The 19,812-nt window shown below is 45.3% G+C and overlaps 2 protein-coding genes across 2 annotated transcripts; one reads left to right on the top strand and one right to left on the bottom strand.

Annotated features, from left to right (window-relative positions):
• Nucleotides 1-3,646: 3,646 nt before the first annotated feature.
• On the top strand, nucleotides 3,647-9,345 carry LOC119164767 (uncharacterized). The gene is made up of 3 exons (XM_075872843.1): nucleotides 3,647-3,762; nucleotides 7,633-7,956; nucleotides 9,242-9,345. The coding sequence occupies exons 1-2, from the start codon at nucleotides 3,748-3,750 to the stop codon at nucleotides 7,948-7,950; spliced, it is 333 nt and encodes a 110-aa protein (XP_075728958.1). The 5' UTR covers nucleotides 3,647-3,747; the 3' UTR covers nucleotides 7,951-7,956; nucleotides 9,242-9,345.
• Nucleotides 9,346-12,173: 2,828 nt separating this feature from the next.
• On the bottom strand, nucleotides 12,174-19,111 carry LOC119164769 (uncharacterized). The gene is made up of 4 exons (XM_075874495.1): nucleotides 19,091-19,111; nucleotides 18,938-18,969; nucleotides 15,521-17,485; nucleotides 12,174-12,669 (listed from the first exon to the last, which is right to left on the bottom strand). Exons 3-4 carry the CDS (start codon nucleotides 17,347-17,349, stop codon nucleotides 12,252-12,254), a joined length of 2,247 nt encoding a protein of 748 aa, XP_075730610.1. The 5' UTR covers nucleotides 17,350-17,485; nucleotides 18,938-18,969; nucleotides 19,091-19,111; the 3' UTR covers nucleotides 12,174-12,251.
• Nucleotides 19,112-19,812: the final 701 nt, after the last annotated feature.

Raw genomic sequence — 19,812 nt, 5'->3', positions numbered from 1 at the left:
CCGTGGAAGCACATTGACGTAGCAGGGTTACCACGTCATCTCCTGGACTTTTTGGTGATGGGGCGATCGGGTGCAACTCGCGATCAGATACAACGATGACCCGCGGTACGCATCTCCACTTTTCCCAACTGCGTCACGGTTGAGACCAACCGGCATGCGACGATCGAATGCGTGGTGGCCCACCTTTTTTGGCGTGCGGTTCCTGCTGGTTTTCGACGGCAACGGGTCGGTGAGTTTGCGTCTGGTGGTTGGTTCCCACGGAGGCGTTTCGCGGTTCTCTTAGTAGTTGCCAGCCTCTTAAGCCTTTGGCGTAACCGCTGCGAAGCGGTCGCTATGAATAGCCGTCGACGTGCATTATGACCAATATTAGGGCGCATGAGGCGTGTGATGCTCGCGTTCCTCTCTGAGAAGCTCTTCTTCTTGGGAGAACGCGCGTTTTTATGTCGTCGGTCATGCTATTTTGTCAACGTTGAGCACGAACGGGTCCAACCTATTTTTCGGCCGACATGGTCCTAAGCCGCACCGTTTAGGTTGGAGTTGAAGATGTTGTCACCTTGCCCTTTTGAATTGTGTTCGCCATGTGATGCTATGATGAATCTACCACCAAGGTGATGTATGCTATGAAAACCTATGTGTACCTACCCGTTTACTGAACCAGTTCCCTATTGTGTTAATTGTGAGTTATATGCATTTGTTATGTTGATACCACTTCTGCTGTTCGCTATATGTTAAAATGTCATTTTGCATGTTCTGGTGATGAGATGTAAAATTGTGAAATTGCCAAAATGTTCATGCATTCCGGAACCTATGCTCTGTACATAGTGTAATTAATTTTTTTTCTGAAGAATATTCTGAGCGTACTGTTTACACCTAATTGATTGCATAATACTCTGAATCATTCTCATTTCTTCCAAATATCTTTTGGGTATGCTCGAATACTCGTCAATCATTATTACAGAAACAAAAATCTAGTGGAAACCTTTCAACTATAACTGTCGTTGCGAATGCGTATAGCTTTTGTAAAATGTTCCTGAGCAGAATTTCATTGAAAATCCTTCCAACACTCGTCCGGCGTTGTGGAAAACACGCCAGGCGTCGTGAACGCGCCTCCATAAACAAGGGTTGCTTTCAGAAGTCTGATGAGGAATGCGTTTTCGTGATGTTGTGGTTAGAGCATCGGGCTTGTGTAGTGGAGACCCAGCGTTCAAAACCTGTCGACGGAACGTTCTTCAGCATTCTTGATACCATATATGGGTTCTACATGTTGTCCGCGCTGACGTCGCCCGTGCGTGTGTACGCATTGACGTTTGATGTTATCTTGACGTCACCATGAGTTCACATAGCATGTCATCCCATGACATCGTCGCTTGATGGCCCGATCGGGTGGGCACTTGAGATGCTGAAAGCTTGCAGTGCCTCCGATCACTGAGGCTATACAAATAGCCTTTAGGTTTGCAAAGCTCTCAGGAACAAGTGCAATTGAAAGATAAGAAAAGGAAATAGATGTCATCCGAGGCGAATGCATGAGGGCCCCCCTGAGTTTTTTTTTTTTCAGTTGGGCCTTATAAAGAGTGGGAAGAAATGGGGAGGAGTGGAGAGAGAGAAATAACCTCAATGGATTCAATGGTTTGAGGAACAGGTCCACGCCTAAACGGCGCCCAGTAGCCCTTGGGTCCCGCCCAAGCTGGCTAGCTGGATGGTTTTCAGCTAGCTGGACGGTCCCGAATTTCCCTTCCGCATCCGAACTTTGCAGTACGGCCCGTCATCGCTCATAATTGTGTGGTCATTGTTGGGCAAAGGATAGTGGCACCATATCAAAACAAATTGCGGAGCCTGCATCCGTGCGTTTGCGACCTTCATTGTCCGAACGGAAAATATGACGGGGCACTCAAGGCACGAAACCAGAGTGTTTTTGGATTTGCTCCGCTTGTGCATGTTGCTAAGAATTGTACTCGCGCCCTTCTTATCACCAGTGCAATGCCATGGCTGCTGAGGTATAACGGGTCAGTTAATCATGATCAAGCCAGCAAAAGGATTTATGGCGCAGCGTAGAAATGGTCGTGCGTCTATGCCGTGGGTGAGAATGCGATGCCTGACGCCTACCAACAACGCAAGCCGAGTGCAGAAATGTCCACAATATGAGCTGCTACACAAGGACCCGTTCACAAAATTCACAGCGCCCCTTGCGCAATGGTCTAAGACATCTCAAAAGCGAAAGCCACTACTTATTCTTCAAAGTTGGTGTACTGATGCCACACGGGCGCTAACCATTGTAATTCTTGCATAGTGTTGTCGTCTGTGTACTTGCGTAGTAAAATATTTGAAGTAGTGTTATTCACAGGAGTCTTCTGGCGATGCTTAACTTTACGATGACCTCCAGTATGATTGCAGTGCTTAGTAAACTTAAGTAATTTTTTTCTTCGTGAAGCACTTCCTTTTCGGTGGCGCAATAGATTTTCCACCCACCTCTTATTCCTTACGCTGGACACGCATTCACATTATTGGTAAAGCACTTGACGGTGGTGACCTGGGTCACACGCTTCCCCCAAACCTAATCCCGCACGCTAATCGCGTGGTATGTTTACGACGTGCGCGAAAATACCTACAAAACGTAGTATGCGGCACGCTGTACGCAATAGCAAACTATCACCGTCCACAGTTGTCTTGAACGTACGAAGTTTCACCGAGTCTATTCAACACCAAGTCACTTCTACGTGTACCCCTAGAGAAATCCCGCAGTATCCCAACAGCACTTTCTCAAAGCTCAGGCAGCGTTGTCTGTGGTACGCACTCTATACACAGAGCTGGTAGTAGAAATGATGAAATAAGTTACGGGGTCTTCCCCTTCGAGCCCAGGTTTATTCATGGCCCAGATATGAACACTGGAAACTGGAAGGGACACCTCCGCAAGTAGAAAGAAAATATCAAGTAACTTTCACTCTCGCTATAGAAGCGCCACTCTTTCCACACGGTGACGGCGGGCGGGTGCACAGCATTCAGAGAACAACGGCCACCTGCCTATACGTGCGGGGAAGAACGAAAGATAAATGAGTTTGTTCCGCATGGCGCGGAAAAAAAAAACGAGAGAACGGGACAGAAAAATAAGGAAACGAAAAACCCCACCTAATAGAAACTACGGTGGCTTGCCCGTAGGCGTACGCTGGAACGGGAGCCTTTACCTGCTCAGTCTTTTTTTTTTCTCCGTTTCCATCTGTCTACGCACTGGCGTGCAGAAATAAAAAAAAACCTCGCACTGGCGATCAACGAAAACCACACAAGAAACCTCAAACATGCCACGTACTGTACCGTCCATGTTCACGTTCGTCTATCGTGTGTTCCGTGCACGTGTGTGTTTAAGCCAAGTAGCACTACCCTTTCTTGAGCAGGAATTAAGTGTTCGTGCCTTGTCGCCACCTCACCGGCATCGCTGGTTTGGAACGCTTGGCAAAGCAAAAAAAAAAATTACAGTCACTGCGGTCCAGTTAAGCTCCGCCCGGCGGTACATTGGTTGGCGCTCCATATCGGCCCCGATTCGTTTGTCATTTGTGACGGAGGAAGGGGGAAGGGAGGGGTGGCTGCAGCTCGCAAAATTTCCCCAGAACCGAAGCCGTGGGAGCATTCGCTGCATCTCTCAGCTTGCTCGAGTCGGACGGACGGGAGCTTGAGGGTCGGAGGCCTTGGAGAGTCCACGCCACACGAACCTTATAAGGACCACGGCGGCGTGCCGGACGTGGAGACACCTGTATCATGAAGCTTGTTCCGGTGAGTCACACTATTGAACTCTGGCGAGTGTTTAGTTTCCTTCCCGTGTTAGTAGACATTTCATTGCCGCTAAATACGACGTGAGAAATCTTTGTGGTCAGCTTCTTACTGAGTCTGAACATCATTGTCATATCTTATCGGCTGTTGCAACATTATTTTCACGAGCTAATCGATAATCGTGGGAAATAATATGCCAGTATTTACCCTGATTGTTGCTGACTTATCCCGTCGAGTCGGTCATAAACAATTGAAATCTTGTTCTTTGTTGGTTAGAACGCTAAAAACACACATCTTAAATAATCTGAAGAAACATTAGGCATATACTGGCCGTCGTGTAAACTTAATGCCGTGATAGAACAGTTGATCCTCGCTAGCGGTCATTTTGTGAGCATCCCAGTAGACTTTCAGTGACAATCAATAGAAGACGGAGGTACATTTTTTGTATTATAGACATGAAGAATCAGGTGTTTTCTTACAAATTATGTTAAGGTTACTTTTCAGCTATCTAACAAATGGTACACAGTTGCATGTGCAGCTTTGCATACCTTCGAGGGTAGGAGAAAAGATCGAAACCAGGTTTAGTCTGAGGCTATTCTTTTGGTGAGCCGGAAATCTCCGCAAGAAATTCCTAATTGACATATAGGCGAATTTCGACAGTCAGCGGTTGAACTTTGATAAAGGGCCTGCACTGTTTCGCCACTTCTCGTGTTTAGAGAGATTTGTTCTTTCAAGCCGCACGACATGTAGTTAAAAAATTGCATTGAGCCAACTTTTGTTTCGTTCTCTTTCTGTGGAAGAACACCTTGTTTACAAGCAGCTATCCTTATGTTGTGGCATCTGATCGTTTTAACAACTCACAAGGGAAGATCCTCTTGGTAAAAGGCACAAGGCTACTTCATAGAGCATCACGCCTTTTCACAGCAGCCTGTGAGTGCTGACAAATGCCCCATCAGAATCGCCACTTGCTTTTCATTTCGTAAACTCTGACTCTGGGTGACTAAAAAATAAAAGGGACAAAAATAAAAGACCTTCTATAGTGTAGAAAAATAAATCGCAAAAGTGCTGCTCTATTGACAAGCATCTCTCGGTTCGCGATTTTTCTCCTGGAGAACATGGAAGAATTTGCATGTTTTGTACGCAACTTGTGAAATGACGTGTGCGTTTGTCTTCATAACGGCCACGCTTAAGAAGAAGTAGGAACGTAATAACACTTGCCTAGAGCAGCGGGGAATGTTTCTGCGGACGCTGCTGTCTGCAGCTTCTACTTCACGCTAGCTTCAAGCTTCCGTTCATATTTAAATTATAGCACAAGGTCCTTGCATACAGAATGACCATGTTAGGTATTTTTACGGCGTCCTTTTTTGCATATTCCGGCAAGAACAGGCCGCTGAAGTGGCATGAATGGGCGCTCTAGGCAAGTGGGATTCCGTCTGTACCACATTCAGTGATATATATGTATTCTGTGCGTTCATTTGCCTTGCTCCTCAGAGGTTCCCATAGAAGACTTCTCGAAGTTCCTATTTAAACAAACTTCCTGACGCCATAAGTACACACGTCTTGCTTTTCTTTGAAGCTTTCATGATGGAGGCATACAGCCGCTGTAAGGCTTGTATTATTATGGAGCACTTTAGTCTTTACGCACCCGCTGTGGAACCTTATCAGGTAAAGTGTCACCCTGTTAAGCTCGAGGACACCGGGTTCGATTCCAGGCAACTGCGGGAGCGTTTCCATTAGTATAGAATGGGTAGTAATTCGCGTATTTATGCTAATGTTTGGATGAAACAAACCGAAATGGTAAGAATTAACCTGGCTTTGCTCACAACCACGGCTTGCTTTTGGCACGTGAAGATTCAGAAACTATAAATATAAGTTTTCATCGGGTCCCCTACACTTTTTTACAAAAAGTAAGTACTAGTGTCATGACAACTTTTATTCAAAAATAGTTTGAATGCTGGGATCGTTACAATTAGGACACCTCAAGCTCGTATTTCCTGTGGAAATTCGCGTTTATTGTCAGAAAGTTGTATCGCAAACCATTCCGTCAACGCATTTTTCATATGATTTGGCTTGACGTCATATCTTTGACAATGCCGTAAATTGTCATGACCTCAAATGATGTTCCGACACTAAAGTTAAACAAAATCACTTCATGCTGGCAGATTAATCAATCGAGGCGCTATTCGTTCCTTTTGTAAATTTTGATGCCATAGGTTTCCTGGTTAAATGCCAATGAAGGTGTAAGATCACTTTTTCTTTAGGGCATGGTTTAAGAGACAATTTGAACGCAAGTGTCATGTTACCGTATTTCTCAATATGAGCTGCAACACCCTGTCTGTACTCGAAACTGTGCCCGCACGGCGAAGTGGCACCAACATAGAAAAACGTCGCTGAATTAAACTCTCTTGATTTTCGGTACTTTTTGAACTGAACAAAACGTTTGTCGGTGTCATTGATCCGGCTTAGGGTCACATTAATCACAGCCAGCGTGTTGCAACTCGTATTGAGTGGGACTGCACATTTTTCTTTCTTTGGTAGCTTTGTTTCAAGAATAGCTCCGAAACGTGTTAATGATATCATGTACTTTTCGGATTAATATTTATTCCGCTTTTATCGATAGAGAAGGTAAACACCCCCTTACGGACAACTTCAGAATTCTCCACGTCACAGCACTCTGCCAAACTCTACGGCGACGCCGCCGGGTACGGTCTTCAGCAAGCTTGTGGCAGGAACGCTCCGCAGCGGGTCCCGAAACAGTGCGGTCGACGCCAGCACCGCGTAGCTTTGGACACGGTTGCCTATATGTTATCCATGCATGCCGACGTACTATCTAAGCATACCGAGGTATTACAGCGAAAGCTGTTGTCAGATCAGAACACACGTCACGTGCAGCGCCGTAGTTGTCCGCCGTCGGTGTCCGTAACCAATATCGCAAGAAATAATATAAACTTAGTAAATAAGAAACAACAAGGACACAATGGCATTAAAGCCATTGTGTCCTTGTTCGAGCCATTGAGTCCGCTGCGTGCCAGCCCAGTATTCTACTACTGAGCCACGCTGTCTCTTGAAACTAATTTCAAAACTGGCCTTGTCGGGAAAGGAATGTCGGGAAAGGAATGTTGGGAAAGGATTGAATCGCAGCATTATGAGTAATAGAGCGTTTAGAACATCAAAGGAACAACCAGGCGTCGCACAATGCGAATTGCGTAAAGAGCGGATCGTCCAACGATCCAACCCCTTACAAAAAGCTTATTCTCGTTCACCTATTGACTGGGGCGCACAACCACTTCAGGCATAATTCTTCATTGTCGTCAGCGTACACTGCGTAAAAATATTGCCCAATATTTCTAGCGCATGTGTAGTGGATACCACGCTTCTCCGAAAAATGACGAAGGGTAGTTTAGTGAATGCAGGCCTGCTACACAAAAATTATGATTATTTATGGCGTAGTGGGTACCCGGCAAGTGTGCTTGCAGCAGTTACTCAAAGAGTGTTAAGATAAGGCTCTGAAAGGCCACTCTTCGAGCTGTCACTGGGACAGTGCTGCGCATTCCGCTGAGGCCTGGCTTTTTTTTTTTTTTTCATCTCGGCAACAGAGCCCAGCGCTCGCGGCTGGCATCGGTCAAAGTAGTCCAAGTCACGCGTCGAAGCATTCGCGTTAAGCTCTCTGATAACTGTACTTTTCTGCGTGAACCTTCTTCCGCCTGACGAGCCTTTGCAGAACTCAATTGGGGTCTTTTCAAGTGGTTACTTCACCTTATCAGGCGTGTGGTGTATTTGATAACTTGAATGTGTAATTTACTAATACGTTTGAAGTCAGGTTCGGAATTCTACGTAACCACTTTTGCTTGTCCTCTCATCGAACAACCGCAGACGCTGTCCGGACTGTTGCTGTTGCTGATAGCGAGCAGCGTTGCGTTCAAGACGAAGAAGCTCCTGGCCCTAGCAGCACTGAGCCACGCGGGTATAGGTGGCCTCGGAGGGCTCGGCCTCCTAGGACTGGCCGGTCTCCATCACCACCACGGTCACTATGGTGGCCACGGAGGTTACTACGGTCACGGCTACGGCCACGGCTATGGCCATGGCTATGGTCAAGGTTACGGCTATGGCTATGGATGGCCTTCTTACGGATACGGTTATGGATACGGGTGGCCCGGTTATGGAGGCTACGGCGGTTACGGATGGTGGTGACAACTGGTGCGTTTCATTTCATTTCACAAGTCGATATTTTAAAAGCATTTCAAAACATTAGAAGAGTTAGAATGCAAACTACGGGGTATATTCTCCCTCTCTCTCGAGATAATTAATTGAGAGAAAGGCTGAGCGGTCAGCCATAATTGTAGGATTTGGTTTGCCACCCTGTACTAAGGTGAGGGGGAAGAAAGAGGGGAAAGAAAGTGAATAGAAAACTAGGCGCAGGAATATAATCTTTATAACACTGGGAGGATGTCGAGATGGTGTTCATACTGCATTGTGATTATGCCTGAGTGGTTTGTATTTGGGTCAAAACTTTTTCACCCTCGTGTGCTTATTAAAACATGAGCTCCTCTTCAGTAATTATTAGGCGTGTAAATAACATAATATTTAAATATGCAGCAGAACAGCCTAAGTAGAGTCATTTCTGGCACTGCTTCGCGTGTACAGTGAAATTTCTAGGCGCAAGTCTGCGAAGTTTCTATTTGTAAGCAACATGAAAAGCTGGGCTTGGATGTTTTCAATTACCTCGGATATACACAGGGCTTGGTTGCTAAAGCAAAGTGCGTTCCGCAACAGAGTATTGATTCTCCTGTGAGGATGTTATACTGTATGAAGGTCACGATAGTTTTGTTTGTCATGCGAAGGGGCTAGGCACTTCATTACTGTCATACATTTACCGTGTAAGAAATTTCACTCTGACTGCCGCCGAAATTTGCAGCTCAGTATTGAATAAAATTGAATTAAGTTTATTCAACCAATCAAAACAGGCGGGCTTTCGGCATTTGTGTGTGGCACACTGCATACGATAGTGCGTTTTACTCTGAAATCATAAAATTGTGTCTATAATTTGTCAATACACTGTTTTGACTGCATGTTGTGAATTTGCTACACTTGTTGAGACTTCCGCGAAACTTTGAACAAAATCAGGTGATGCAAAAGATCACTTGTATACTCATACTTGACCCAAGTATAAGTATACCTGTGTCAAGTGCCTTTGTTCGAGACAGTGCTGAAGCACATAAGCGAGCTTACGAAAGTGAGAAAGAAAAACAATCATTCGTTTACAAACCCGGCATTGAGGAAGAGAAATCACTGCTGACAAATGTATAAGAAAATGAATGTGTTTGCACAGACAAGGGTATTGTTACCTAAACAAACCTAAATGCAATTTTTGCTTTCGGATTAGACCTATCCGGTGCAATAGTCGATACTAGTGAAGGAAAAAAATACTGTTTTGCGAGTTGCTCAAAAGTTTGTTTGAAAACAACGTTTCCTTGTCTTACAGTGCTCGGTGAATATCCGGGGACAGTGGAAGATTGGAAAAGCGAATTCGTCTGTAAATATTAAAACTTCTTTATTGGCTAATAAAACAGGCGAACAAAGCCAAAAAGACGTGTTCGTGTGTGCATGTCATCTACGAGCTGCTGCTGTACAACAATATGTATATAAGTTCCAGATCTTCAAAGCTATTATAAAACTTCCTTCATATACTTGTGGGCAAGTTTCAGGTACTCTTTTTACAACCATATTTACCGATGCTTAAAACATAATGAAGACATTGCAAGTGATTCGATACAACCATCAACCCCAATTCATTCGCCTTTGAATAAAATTGGCAGATCCCACATACAGTGAGAATTGATGATAAGCGAAGAACGAATGAGAAATTTTGATATGTCACTTTAAAATCAGCACAATGTTACGACGTGGAGGTGAATGATACCGTACATGAGTTCCGTGTCATGATTATCATGTTTGGTTGTGTCGTTTACCTTCGTCATCTATTCACGTCGCGGGATACCGAACTTTGTATATGTGGAGCTAGTGAAATGGCCGTGAGCACGCAATTAGCGGGCCACGTTCTTACATGTCACATATTGACTTACATGTTTTCACGTTCTTACATGACACGCGTGTCAGGATTACATTGTTTGCACCAGTCATATATTTCGTCATTCATTGACGTCACGTAACACAAAATATGGTATATATGGTCATGACGGGCCCATTATACTTCAATGTAGCGTTGACGCTCGCGCACACTGGGCACAGTGACGCTACGTTAGCAAAACGCGAGCACTCTATAGTCTGACACCAGGCGCGACAGTGTCCGTCGGTGCGGCCCGATGTCAACCGGCGCGAAAGGCGACCTGCTGCATTTGGGGCCGATGCGTTACCCAGACAACACTGCGTCTCCCTCTTTTCGTGATGGAGGGATCCCTGACGCACTGCAACGCGCATGCGTCAAAGCAACGCAGCGCGGCGCGTGCCTGTGAGTATATGGCAGGACAGGCGCCTGGTGTGCCAACGCCGGCGGGACGCGACAAAATGAACGCCGACGAGCATGCGCACCGCCTCGCATCGAAATGTATTGGCGCATTGACTGTGGCATGTAGTCATGTTCTCACATGACACGCGCCTCATCATTATCATGTTTGCACCAGTCACATCCCTTCGTCATTCATTGGCGCCACGTTATAATACCAATTTCGGTATATGTGAAGCTGACGAAACGGCCGCGAGCGCATCATCAGTGTGGCATGTAGTCATGTTGTTTCATGACAATCATGTCGTTATTATCGTGTTTGGATGTGTCACATACCGTCGTCATCCATTCACGTACCATATTACCAAATTTGGTATACGTGACGCCAGCGAAACGGCCGCCAGCATATCATGAGTGAGGCATGTAGTCATGTTGTTACATGACACGCATCTCATGATTATCATGTTTGCGCCAGTCACATACCTTGGTCATCCATTCACGTACCGTAATAACAAATCTCGTATATCTGACGCTAGCGACATGCCTGCGAGCGCATCATAAGCTTGGCATGTAGTCATGTTGTTACATGACATGCATGTCATGATTTTCATGTTTGGCGCTTGTGTTCGCCATGCAATCATTTCATACCGTACCTGTTTGTCATGTTTGTCATCATGTGATACCATACCATACCAATCATGTCATACCATACCATGACATTGATGACATACATGCCATGATTTTCTTGTTATGACTAGTCAAATGTGTTCTTCATACAGTCATGTTATGCCATACCAAGTTTGGTATCGATACCATTTTCGGAATGGCCTGGAGAGCTAAAAGTCGTAAGTGGCTGGCTAGATAGATAGATAGATAGATAGATAGATAGATAGATAGATAGATAGATAGATAGATAGATAGATAGATAGATAGATAGATAGATAGATAGATAGATAGATAGATAGATAGATAGATAGATAGATAGATAGATAGATAGATAGATAGATAGATAGATAGATAGATAGATAGATAGATAGATAGATAGATAGATAGATAGATAGATAGATAGATAGATAGATAGATAGATAGATAGATAGATAGAGAAGGGGAGCTTTGGTGAAACGGTTCTATAACATTATTGCGTTAAAGCATCTTACGATGGATTTGTTATCAGGCGTACAAATAAACAAATTCTGATCTTTGATATATCAGTAAATTTGGCTCGCACATGGTGAAGAGAGCTTAGGGACAAAACGCTTCACGACGTCGGCCCCTTTTGCAACGCCTACATGGCGGAATCATGCTGAACGGTACATAAATGTATTGTCAAAAATTTGACAAGTTTATACAGTAAGATACATAAAAACTGAACACAAAGGCAAAAAAAGGTTATAGTAGAAGTGCCAAAAATTGCGCCCAACACTTTACAGGCTTCAAGCTTCAGCTCTAGCAGTTCCAGCAGTTTGCTTTCGCACATTCACACACACAGACACAAACTCCAACAGCTGCCTGTACATTTGCGACAAAGCTTTTGAGCTGACTTAAACTTAGGGACGTTCTTGAATGATCCACAAAAACAAAGGCTCTTTAAAAATTCTTTCGGCGTCAATGTTGAAGCTCTGTCGGCGCCAACAGTTCCCACACCAGCTTTCAGGGCTTTGTCTTGTAGTAGTGATCAGTTGGTGCCGCTGACAGTCGCGACACTACGAGGTACCTATCTGGGTGTTTTACTGTTTCGAACTGTATTAGCGAGCCAAGATTGTTTCAAACTTTTCACGTCCCACGTCCGTCACCATCAGTCAACAAAAAAAAACATTTTCATGCATAGAGACCTATGCTGTCGATGTTAAAAATGTTCCTCACATGTGCAGTTGCGGGTAAAGACTCGCGCTCACACATGTCGCATCATACTGGAACGCGCCGAGACCTTCTGTCCTTGCAGCATTTGTCTACGAGCATTTGTCTTCGTTAATACAACTGAATGCGTCACTCCTTAACAACGCTTTGAAAAACGCAATCCACCTCTCGTTCACTTGTACTTCTTTCGTTTCGTCTTGCCTTTCTTGACAGTCTTCAGCTTGCGTTTCGGCCTGCGTTCCGGCGAGTCACTTGCCGACGAAGAAGACGATGAGTCACTCCAGTGCTTCCTCTTCGACTTCGCTTTCGTCGACGAAGCTTTGGTGCCGAGCGACACCTTCGATCTTTTCTTTCCGGCTGAAGTACTGTTCTTCTTTGAAGACTTCCTCACTTTAGTGGAGCCTGTCCTGGACTTCTTGGAGCCGCCTCTCTTCGCGACCGGGCTACGGTACGACTTCTTCTTGCTCTTTTTCGTTTTAGTGTGCTTCGCCGGTGATGGCGAGTCGTACGAGGTGGACGATTCGCTGTCGCCGTCATCCTCTTCCTCCGAAGATGACCGGGAGTGACGCCTCGACTTGCGTACGACGGCCCTGCATTTGAGAAGCGTGTCTTTGCTGGGCATTGTCAAGAATGTGACAGTAGGTGTACCAAGATTTAATCCTATTTAATTTGTCGCATGCTGTACCTTTGTTCAAGGCTAATGTTGGTTCTCAAAATTATGGTTGCTGTAAGGTGCACATCAACCTATTAAACGTATAACGCAATGCCTTTTGCACGAATTGCGCTAAAGGAACAAACATAGCACCTATGGAATGCGTAGCAGATTGTTTTTGTAGAGGCAACAGGCACAATAAATATCAAGGCAGTATTAAAATGGCTTTACTGTGGAGTTAACCTACTGTATGAAGGTCAACCGAGTTTACCAGGAGTTGCCTTCGTGTCACCGATGACATACATAGAAACAATGACAACAGGTGGGTCATTCTGACGTTATGCACACTTTCGAAAAACTCTATGTTTTCAGAAATACTTTTGTAGCCGCAGGCATCTTAACTTGCATAAAGATGTAATTTGGGACATTACGGAAGTTGAAATAATCATCCTTTCACTTGGCTCAGTTATGTGAATATGTGAAAGGGAAAGATCGAAGTCCTTCACGCGAGGAACCAGTTGGAGCCTTGTGATTTCAAAAAAGCGGCCTCTAGCAATAATTGTGCACTAACAAAATTCAACCAAACAAGGTTGCGAAGCTGAAGCCGCCATGGGCAAGCGTCAACCAACAACCAACTCCGCTGTGTAGGTGTGTGGTCTGCGCTTGCAATCGCAGCACGCATCACACATTCACGAAAGCGCAAGAACTACACTCCTGTAACGATACAGTGACGTCGTCTAAGTCGTTTGCTTGTTGCTCTCAGCGATGCTTCAGTTTGGCCACTTAGTATGGTTGAATTTTATAGCCCCACATAATTACTAGAGGCCAAGTTTTCCATATATCAACACAGCGGTGATTTCTTCGCATGACGGACTTCAATTTTCCTATTTGACATAACCACCCAAGCTCACCAGTGAATAGGTACACTTCTTAACTCACTATCCATAATGATGCTTTTAGCCTTCTTAAATTTTCTGAAGCTACAGAAGTAATTCTTATGGCATAAAACAGGTATCACATTTCTCTGATTTTCGAGATTTTCGACACACTCCCTGAAACAAGTGGTGTGAAATCTAGTGTTTTTATGCGAAAACCATGGTCAGGTATAACCACGTCCTGGATCAAGGGAAGGTCATGAACGTTGTTTCAAAACCTAGTGCTTCTGCGCAATAATAAATGTTTCGTCCTAAAGCAGATGTGCCAATAACTCTCGTGCTAATTCAGTTTTTATTATATTTTATATTTATCCTAATTGAACGACAACGTAGACCTACTCCAGATATAGGTGGTGTCTTAGTGAATGCGTAGTAGATGCATTAAACATGACTTTACTCGTCGATGCCATTGTTCAGAATGCCGCTGAAAGAAGTAATTTACTGTATATTAAAACTTGTGCTGCGTGTTGTCACTAAATAGATCTATGCTGCCTAGAATCAAAGTTCGCACCTCGACGTCGTGCAAGCCGGCTCGCTATGACTACTTTTCTTAAGACACCTTGGTGCCGCCATATTGGGTTGTCGATGTTTTCTTGTTTTTGCGAATTGCGACGGGATTTCTTCATGGCTTTAAACATCGTACGCAGCAAGCCAACTGTATTCCTGCGTATGCATCTACCGTAACACTGTCTGTTTAGTTTTTGAAGATACGAAACACAAAGATGAACAGCCCGACGTGAAGACACTAAAACCGCCCGTCAAATTGTCTATACAGACACGTATTCGGAGGTGATGGCCCGTTACGTACAACAAGATTGCTTGAATCATCGGGCATCTCAACGTTTGCAGAAGAAGCATAAGAAGTTATGCCATAGTTCTGTTGAAAACCAGCCCTTGATAAAGCTTTTCGTCGCCATTCCAGCATCAGCTTCGACTTCGTAGCCTGATCTAAATAAATGAGCTATCCTTAGCTTCGCCTTCAAGAATGCAATGCAAAAACGTAATCTGGCCCCATTCGCATAGCTGTCTCATACTCTGGCCAGACTTCGCTGCTTGTTGCTCACCTCAACCACGCTGCACGGTAACAAGCGTCTGCGCGCTTAGAGGTGATGAACTTTCCTATAAGATAAAAAGGTCATAAACTTTGTCCCATGCCATCATTCATTTTGCGAATTGTCAAAGTGTCCACAATGCATTATGAAAGCGATACGCATAGATAGGCATCTGCACACTTTGTTTATGCTGCTGCAAATGCCGATGCGCTTTGTGATGACTGGGCTTTTAAACGATTCGCCCGCTGAGTGATCCACATGTTGCGAAGTCCTGTATGATTCTAGAAGCTTCTGCCAAGCGAAATTGCATGTGTTAAGGCGACTACTCAGGCTACATACCTATAAGGTTTTTAAGAGTATCAAACTGTTGCATTGCTCCAAGGCAGAACCAACTGTCATGCAGACCTGAGTTTGATCGAACGTATGCCTGGGCATGTTGGTAATCTATTCTAGCATTTAGCGCAAGAAGGGACAAGGACGAAAAGTGACACGGACGCAACGCTGTGCCCACTTCTGTGTCCACTACTATTCATACTAGATACATCATGGACACCGCGTGTTTTCGCCATGTCTACGTCACTTTTCATTCTCGTCCCTTTTTGAGCTAACAGTTGGAATGGCATTCATCACGGCACAGAGTCATAGTTCTTTGCTAATCGCATCCATTTAAAGTTTTCGCCCACGGGGAACGCAGAAATATTTTTGATGCCCCCGTCGCCCTACTTTTTGCAACATGGTTGGTTTCACGTCATTGTGTTAAAAAGCAAAGCTTGCTAGAAGATTCTAAATAGCTGACACTTACTTGCGTGACATCCTAGAGGTGTCTGCCTTCGTCTTTTTCTTTACTGCCTTCTTTCTATCCTTCACAGACTTCTTCTTGGGCTTCTTCACTAACTGGTAGTAAGAGCTCGACTCGCTGCAACCAGATTCGTCGCCAGAGTCTTCTGTTTGCACCGACTCTCTTACCGGTGATCTACGTTTCTTCTTCGTTTTCCCGCCCTTGCGTCGTTTCTTCGCTGAAAACACCTCCAACTCTTCCTCGAGATTGTCAGAACGGGGGCTGTTATCATCTGAATCCCCTTGCATTTTCGACGACTCGCTGCGAATTTCACCTTCCGAAAGTTCACTCACACAGTCTTCCTTATCACTGGCGGACCTCAACGGGCGCTGCGAGTCTGTCCCCACGTTCTCGTTCTGAGCATCGTTCTGATCTTGTCGCACTTGGTCTTTCACGTCGTTTTCAGGAGCTTCAACCTGACCCTTCGTCGATGCGGAATCGACGTCAGCTGGCAGGTCCGGTTTCTTCCTGGGCGCCTGCCCCGCAGTGACTTCGTCCTCGATCTGTTGCTTCTGCGTGTTTTTCTTGTTTCCTGGCGCCAATTGGAAATGCCGAATGTTCGCAATGTTGATCATTGGTTTCTTTATAGTACTCCAGTCTTTGACAGCAGTAACAATCTTTGTCTTCTCTTTTGGTTTCTTTTTTTCTGAAGGCACTTTGCTTTGCGTTACATGGTCCGAGGCTTCAGTGGCTGGCGCAGCGTTTTCTTCAGATGAAGCAGATGTCTCGATTTCTTTGGCCTTAATATCGCCTTCGTGGGTGTATTTGGACTTCACCATTCTTTTCTTCAGCTTGTTAAATGCGGTATCTGAGATAGTGTTCTCTGCTTTTACTGCAATGTCTGAGTTCGAGTCCTTCGGACATGGGCCTCCTCCTGTGGCGGCGGAAGCACGGTCATCTTTGCGAGAATCTTGTTTTGAAAAAAGCGGTCCCGAAATGTCCGTCCTTTTGGTGATGTTTGTTTTCATAGTATGCTTTTTAGACTCGCTTCCTTTCGTCTCAAGATGTGAGGGACGGTTTTTATAGGTTGGCCTTTCCGGCGATTCGGTTTCTTCCGTGCGAGATCGCTTGGAATGGTCCTTCGTGGTACATTCTTTCGTCTCCTTTTCAGGAGACTGCGTAGACATTGATGCTGGCTTTTCTTCGGCATTGTCTGGAGATTCCTTTGATCCATCTGATTTGCGTAGAGTGCTCGACCGGGGCTCACTATCTCCACGACGTCCTCGATGACCACGACGGCCTCTTGACCGGGAGTGACTCCGGGACCGGGAGTGACTGTGGTGCCTTCCACGACTTCGTGACCTGTCAGAGTAGCGGCTGCAGCTCGAGAAGCTCCGCGACCTGCTGTGCGAACGGCTGCAGGATGAGCGCGAGCAGCTGCTGCTGTACCGGCCCCCCGAGCCAGACCTAGAAAACCTGCGTCGTGAGGACCATGAACGCGACTTGCGGTGCGGCTTCGAGCGAGACTTCCGGGAGCGAGCTCTATGCGTCGAGCGGGATCTGGAACGCGACCTAGATCGAGAAGTCGACGAGCGCCTACTGCTGCTGTAGTCGTAGCTATAGGACCTCCGGCTACTACGACTTCGGCTGCGACTGCGGCTGCTGCTGCTGTGGCTGTCGGACCTAGAAGACCTGGGCGAGTAGCTGTGTGCCCTTGTGGAAGCCAGGTCTAGACGAGACGTGGACTGCTTCGTCAGCTGCTGGGCGGCGTCGAGCCGCGCCCAGTCACCCGGCATCTGCGACTTCTCGAGGCTGGTGGCGAGTTCGGTGATCTTGCGCCGCATCTCGAGCATGGCGTTGTGCAGTCGGCCGCTGGAGTGGTTGGCGATGCGCTGTTCGTTGTCGTCGAGGCCGATGCAGAGTTGACACTCCTCGCAGATGTTCTGCTTCTGCTCCTTGACAGGCTCGTTGGACTTGCGGTCCAGCACCCTGGTAAGAATAAGGTGGTGCGCCAGGGCGGTACGGAGGAGTGAAGTGTTAGACGGCAGCACACATAATTTGCGTGAGGGGGGGGGGGTGGAAGCGTTTATTTTTTCATCGGCGTTATGCACGCAGCTTTTATAGAGAACACGAAAAACTGGCCGTTATACAGCTCTCATTGAACGACGACAATTTAACTCGGGTTCAGAAGGCCACCACGCGTCATGCACCACCATGCACTGTTGCTTAGGAACAAGAGCTACTTTCATTTTTACTACACAAGCTTGTCATTAAAGTTTACGACATTACTGCGTAAACCTTGGAGCTCATTGCCATCCTTGCATGCCACAGTCTTTTCTTGTATGTAGGCTATCATCTGAACATGCAGGGTTTTTGCTCGATGATCCTCACAAGTTTGAAAAAATGTGATCTTATCGCATTTCCGTCATAATATTTCTGTGGCGCCAGTAATCTCAAAATAAGGTGAGGCATCACTTCAAAAAGTACTGAAGAAATTAAGTTAAGGAACGTTTTATTTATAGGAGACAAGTGGTTCGGTCAAAGAGAAAATTCTCAGCCTTTTCTGGGAAGAGCTTGTTGCCACTTCCAGGTATCGCAAAAGCAGCTGCTAGCAACCATGAGTGACTAAATAAATGTGACTTAGTTTGTCGACAAAATTCAAACCTTAACTTGTAAGTGCACAACGGCCGTACTGTTCCGAGACGTTCAGAATCACAGGCTGGAGCCTCGTTGTGAGAACCATCTATCGACCCATTTTTCGTGGTTTTGTGGATTTTGTTTACGATAGGAGCACGTGTGGTGCACGTAAGTTAGCAAATGCAGAAGAACTAACAGCACTGCAATCGCAGTTGCGTTCGTGCGAGCTTCGAGTTTTGGTTCCAACAATGAGTTCGCTTGAATTGCAAAGCTCCGTAAATATTACCAGAAGCCGATTTTTAAAATCTGCAAGTGGTAAAGCCCTCTTCGTAGGAAGGACAGCCGTTCTTTTATTAGACCAGACTCCCTGTACTGGCTAATAAAGAAAGTTAATTGATTTAAATATCGCCGTCAACGCTCTGCATAGACATCCTAAAATGTCTGCCACAATCAAAGCAGCGAAAATATTCATTTCCCTTACTCGCAATTATTCTGAAGCCCATCGCCTGAAAAATCCAATGTGATGGCACGTGCAAACTCTGCATTACGTAATTTTTTTTAAGCTATAGCTCTTTCTTTTGGTACAACAGAGCAAGCTCACCACAGCAAAGCAAACGCCAGCGGTTGAATATTTGGTATGGTTAGGTTCCCCACAAGCACAGGCATGCATTTACCACACAAATAACAAAGATGGTCCGTAGACAAGCACACAACCACTCCAAACAGACCCCAGAAAAGTGCCTCTACTTACAGTCTCGGGCAAGAAAAATGAATTTCATGCAACTCTGAGGGACATGTACTTACGCAGTAATTCAAGTTTTCTCGGTAAAAAAGACCTGAGGTCAATTCTTTCAATCAGGTCGCTTGATTGGAAGCATCGACGAGGTACCAGCAATATAAAGTGTGTCATACAAACTCCTAAGCACACAAGTATTGTTCGTGGAGTGTCATACTTACCGATGTCCACAGCAAAGGCCTACACGTGACAAGACCAACACGTTTTTACAGTGATATCATCAATAGGCATGCCCTTGGAATGCATACAATGAATGAATAGCGAAGCATATGCACTCTAATGTCACGAATTTTTTCGCACGAGACTTACCAATTCTAATTCAATTAATTGATAATAGCAGATAGCTACAAGTGCGGTATTTCTCAGGTGATTTCCTTTTATACGCATCTTGTAGGAGATGCTCACTTCAATTCAACTGGTCTTGTGATAAATCTGGCTGTTCAAGGTAAGAGGGAGTCAGCGACTATTGTGGCTCCAAATGATGACCATTTTTTAAAGTTCGCTAACCCACCAGATGCCTGCAGCCCGTGTTATGCCCTATTATGGTATAACAAGTACTGTATCAGTTATTCGGGGTTGTTTGCACACGTGCCATGTTTTTTTCGTTAGCCTGTGTCATTGTAAGAGCAATAACCGATGAGGCCAACCATCGACTTCACTGAATGTTCTCGAAGGCATGCAACATAATTATGGACACAAAGGCAACTAAAGATACAGTAAATTATTACTTGCGGGAGAATTCTCTTAACACGCGTGAAAGGAGTTGAGCTATTTAACGTCGAAAAATGTTGACAAAAGAGCGCAATCGCTGGCCTAAGAAAATGTAGTGGGTACTATAGAAAAGAAAGCATTGTCGATTATTGCAGGCTATTAAAACGCAAAA

The sequence above is a fragment of the Rhipicephalus microplus genome, chromosome 9 (genome assembly GCF_043290135.1).
Source record: "Rhipicephalus microplus isolate Deutch F79 chromosome 9, USDA_Rmic, whole genome shotgun sequence".
NCBI classification, from domain to species: domain Eukaryota; kingdom Metazoa; phylum Arthropoda; class Arachnida; order Ixodida; family Ixodidae; genus Rhipicephalus; species Rhipicephalus microplus.
Note: the sequence above shows the minus strand (reverse complement) of the source record. Positions and strands in the feature narration are given on the sequence as shown.